We start from the raw sequence: 5,000 nt of genomic DNA on the forward strand, positions 1-5,000 counted from the left end.
TCCACACCTCTATTAACTCTAACCTCCACACCTCTATTAACTCTAACCTCCACACCTCTATTAACCCTAACCTCCACACCTCTATTAACCCTAACCTCCACATCTCTATTAACTCTAACCTCCACATCTCTATTAACTCTAACCTCCACACCTCTATTAACTCTAACCTCCACACATCGATTAACCCTAACCTCCACCTCGATTAACCCTAACCTCCACCTCGATTAACCCTAACCTCCACACCGATTAACCCTAACCTCCACCTCTATTAACCCTAACCTCCACACATCGATTAACCCTAACCTCCACACATCGATTAATCCTAACCTCCACCTCGATTAACCCTAACCTCCACACCGATTAACCCTAACCTCCACACATCGATTAACCCTAACCTCCACCTCGATTAACCCTAACCTCCACCTCGATTAACCCTAACCTCCACACATCGATTAACCCTAACCTCCACACATCGATTAACCCTAACCTCCACACATCGATTAACCCTAACCTCCACCTCGATTAACCCTAACCTCCACCTCGATTAACCCTAACCTCCACACATCGATTAACCCTAACCTCCACACCGATTAACCCTAACCTCCACACATCGATTAACCCTAACCTCCACCTCGATTAACCCTAACCTCCACCTCGATTAACCCTAACCTCCACACATCGATTAACCCTAACCTCCACCTCTATTAACCCTAACCTCCACACATCGATTAACCCTAACCTCCACACATCGATTAATCCTAACCTCCACCTCGATTAACCCTAACCTCCACACCGATTAACCCTAACCTCCACATCTCTATTAACCCTAACCTCCACACATCGATTAACCCTAACCTCCACACATCGATTAACCCTAACCTCCACCTCGATTAACCCTAACCTCCACACCGATTAACCCTAACCTCCACCTCGATTAACCCTAACCTCCACCTCGATTAACCCTAACCTCCACCTCGATTAACCCTAACCTCCACACATCGATTAACCCTAACCTCCACCTCGATTAACCCTAACCTCCACACATCGATTAACCCTAACCTCCACCTCGATTAACCCTAACCTCCACACCGATTAACCCTAACCTCCACATCTCTATTAACCCTAACCTCCACACCGATTAACCCTAACCTCCACACATCGATTAACCCTAACCTCCACACCGATTAACCCTAACCTCCACACACCGATTAACCCTAACCTCCACACATCGATTAACCCTAACCTCCACACATCGATTAACCCTAACCTCCACCTCGATTAACCCTAACCTCCACCTCGATTAACCCTAACCTCCACCTCTATTAACTCTAACCTCCACATCGATTAACCCACACCGATCAGTTATTGATTATTAACTCTTCACGATGTCGTGTTTTCACTTCGGATGGTTTCTTTGTCTGTTTGTCAGCAGGATTACGGTCAGGACTCCAGCTTCAGGACGTCCCGTCGTCCCGTCCCGTCCCCGTCCCCGTCCCCGTCGTCCCGTCCCGTCCCGTCGTCCCTGTCCCGTCGTCCCCGTCGTCCCCGTCGTCCCGTCCCGTCGTCCCCGTCGTCCCCGTCGTCCCGTCCCGGTTCTTGCAGGGCCGGTTCTAGCAGGGCCGGTTCTTGCAGGGCCGGTTCTAGCAGGGCCGGTTCTTAAAATGAAGCTTAAAATGAACTTAAATAACAGAGTGATGAACATCAGATAACTAGAAGGAGCTCAGACCTCCAGCGAGGCCAGTCAGCTCCTAAAGGTAGTCCCAGTGATGTACCGTCCTCGTCCTCGTCCTCGTCCTCGTCCTCGTCCTCGTCCTCCTCCTGACAGTCATGCTGGTAGTGTTACTGTAGTCCTGACAACCAGAGCAGAAGAGATGATGTATATCAGCAGAGAGCTCTCAGAGCTCCCTGATTACAGCAGCTCGTGTATTTATGTATTTATAACATGAATTATAATCAGTCCAGCGGTTGGACACATCTGGACCGTCACCACGACGTCGTTGACCTGAACACTAATAGAATGATCCCCAGCAGAGCTCTCAGCATCTGTCGCCTCCCCGCCGCCGCACGACCCTCTGTGATGTCCCGGCGGGACGCCAGCGCTAATGCTAAGAGACGGATACCTCGTTAGCATGATAGCGTTGGCCTCAGGGCACTCGTCTATTGTTAGCATGATAGCATGGCCCCCAGAGAGAAGAGCCACACACACACACACACACACACACACACACACACACACACACACACACACACAAAACAAGAAACTTTGAGGGATGAAGCCGTCGTGACCTTTGACCCCTTGACCTTTGATTTGAAGGTAGTAATTTAGCAGCACTTAGAGGCTGTTTGAGTGATGTGTGTCTCAGCCAATCACAGGCTGTTGTTAGACGTGATGTACAGAGTGTGTTGGGATGCTTCAGCAGCTCTTATGTGTTGAATCCTAATCGCTGCCTGTGAAGGAGTCCTGCATGGACACTAATCTGATAAAGCCGTTGTGTGTTCAGGGATTAACCACGTAAACCTTTAGTGTGAAACAGGAAACTGCTCTTTATCAGTTGAAATGACGTCCGTCTGCCATGAAGATAAGAACACGTTTGTTTAGGTTGACGGATACGGAACGGATATGACGTCACGTTACCCAGATTACCACAATAAAATATATGACGTCACGTTACCCAGACTACCACAATAAAAGATATGACATCACGTTACCCAGACTACCACAATAAAAGATATGACGTCACGTTACTCAGACTACTGTTGACGTGTTGTTGAGTCCGTTGACGTGTTGTTGAGTCCGTTGACGTGTTGTTGAGTCCGTTGACGTGTTGTTGAGTCCGTTGACGTGTTGTTGAGTCCGTTGACGTGTTGTTCAGTCCGTTGACGTGTTGTTGAGTCTGTTGATGTGTTGTTCAGTCGGTTGACGTGTTGTTGAGTCTGTTGATGTGTTGTTCAGTCGGTTGACGTGTTGTTGAGTCCGTTGACGTGTTGTTCAGTCCGTTGACGTGTTGTTGAGGCCGTTGACGTGTTGTTGAGGCCGTTGACGTGTTGTTGAGTCCGTTGACGTGTTGTTGAGTCTGTTGATGTGTTGTTCAGTCGGTTGACGTGTTGTTGAGGCCGTTGACGTGTTGTTGAGTCCGTTGACGTGTTGTTGCGTCTGTTGATGTGTTGTTCAGTCCGTTGGCGTGTTGTTGAGTCCGTTGACGTGTTGTTGAGACCGTTGACGTGTTGTTGAGGCCGTTGACGTGTTGTTGAGAGATGAAACAATGAGCTCTGTTTTAATGGTTCTCCTCCTCTTCCTCCTCCTCTTCCTCCCAGTCTGCTCCCAGTTCTCGAAGGGCGTGTACGCCATCATGGGTCTGTACGACCGGCGGACAGTCAACATGCTGATGTCTTTCTGCGGCTCTCTGCACGTCTGCTTCGTCACGCCGTCCTTCCCGGTTCACACCAACAACCAGTTCGTCCTCCAGATGCGTCCCCAGCTACAGGAGCCCCTCATGGCCCTGCTGGACAACTTCTACTGGACCCGGTTCGTCTACATGTACAGCTCCGACTCAGGTGAGGACGCATCATACACTGTCATACCGTCATACGCTTCTGAGAGGTTCATGGTCCGACGCCAGCAGAGCAGGAAGTAGTGACGTTCTTACAAAGCAGTGTAAAGTGAGGATGAGTTGATCTTCATCACAGGCAGGTTCACGTCCCGTCTCATCATATTAGTTATGTTTTATTATTCAATAACCAGGGCAGTTATAACAGGAAACACTGCGTAGTAATAACAGGAATCATCCGTCAATATAAAAGGAAGAAGAACTTGTTATAACATGAAAAGGAACAATAAGACTTCCGTACATATCTCTGTTTGATTGTGAGGTTAGATCAGATCAAGGATGGATGGAGTCCAGATACACTTCGTACTGAAACAGTTTGATTCAGAATATATAGAATCCAAAGTTTCACTCTAAATAACTTGATGATAAACTGAATCAAACAAACTTTAACGAGAGAAAACATTATGCAAAGATGTTGACACAAATGTTAACCGAATGTTGAGAAAAGTATTCAATAAACATTAAATAAACATTTAGGCTGTCAACGTAATAACGCTTTAATGCAAATCTGTTTTAACGCCACTAACTTCTAACTTCTAACCTCGACTGCCTGGAGAGAAAGGCTCAAAGCGTGGTAATGTTGCAGGAGGAGGATCCCCTTCAACTAATTTCCTCGGAGGAGTAGCTGATTCAATTTGTTCCTCATTGGGAGTCTTTGGTTCTTCTAGAGAACCTGTATCATGTGAACTCTCATCAACAGAGGAATCAGGGTTGCCTGGAACCTCTAGAACATTTAATTCAACCAATTTTTCAATTAACTTCGCTTTTATTTCTTTTTTTACACTATATTTGGACACTACAATGTTAAAGTGTGCCGCAATGCTAAGTAAGTCGTCTTTACGACATCCCTCAACTTGATCCAAATTAGGACCATTCACAAATCCTGTAGATTAAATGCCATTTTTACACAGATTTCCAACTACCACAGTGACTCATCATCAATTTGGTTGTTGAGTTGTTCATGGGAAAAAAGATCCCGGACGAGCCCCCATTTGTTACGTCCACTAAGTGGAACAATTACTTAACAACAACCACAGATTAAACAGAGTCAAAGTGAAGTTCAAAAATTAACGGTTTATTAAAGGAAAACTAAAGGTTCACAAATGTGGTGGAGGTAGGGACAATATAGTTGTGCCAAATAATCAAAATTAACAAACCAAAACTAGGCCTAACTAAATCTCTGTCTTCTTTAAACACAACAAACAAAAGGCTGACTAAGTTATCTACAAACAGCAGTTTACAAAACATACAGGGGTTGGCAACAACCACTAAACCTAGTGTTTCTAGACATGACAAAAACCTACGTGCAAAAGTGTACAGGGTACCCCAAACTTACCTATGCCCTCTACCTCCTTACCACAAACCTTATCTTTAATTTCACACTGGAAACAA

At 46.1% G+C, this 5,000-nt stretch overlaps 1 protein-coding gene across 1 annotated transcript in view; it reads left to right on the forward strand.

The window, feature by feature from the left end:
- Nucleotides 1-5,000, forward strand: part of LOC141763838 (glutamate receptor 1-like) — a gene marked incomplete at its 3' end in the record, with an annotated part of 34,994 nt that overhangs the window by 21,177 nt on the left and 8,817 nt on the right. Inside the window, exon 3 of the mRNA XM_074628600.1 lies at nt 3,316-3,555. Within this exon, the coding sequence (XP_074484701.1) occupies nt 3,316-3,555 (240 nt within the window). The remainder of the gene's footprint in view (nt 1-3,315; nt 3,556-5,000) is intronic.

The sequence above is a fragment of the Sebastes fasciatus genome, unplaced genomic scaffold, assembly GCF_043250625.1.
Source record: "Sebastes fasciatus isolate fSebFas1 unplaced genomic scaffold, fSebFas1.pri Scaffold_58, whole genome shotgun sequence".
NCBI classification, from domain to species: Eukaryota; Metazoa; Chordata; class Actinopteri; order Perciformes; family Sebastidae; genus Sebastes; species Sebastes fasciatus.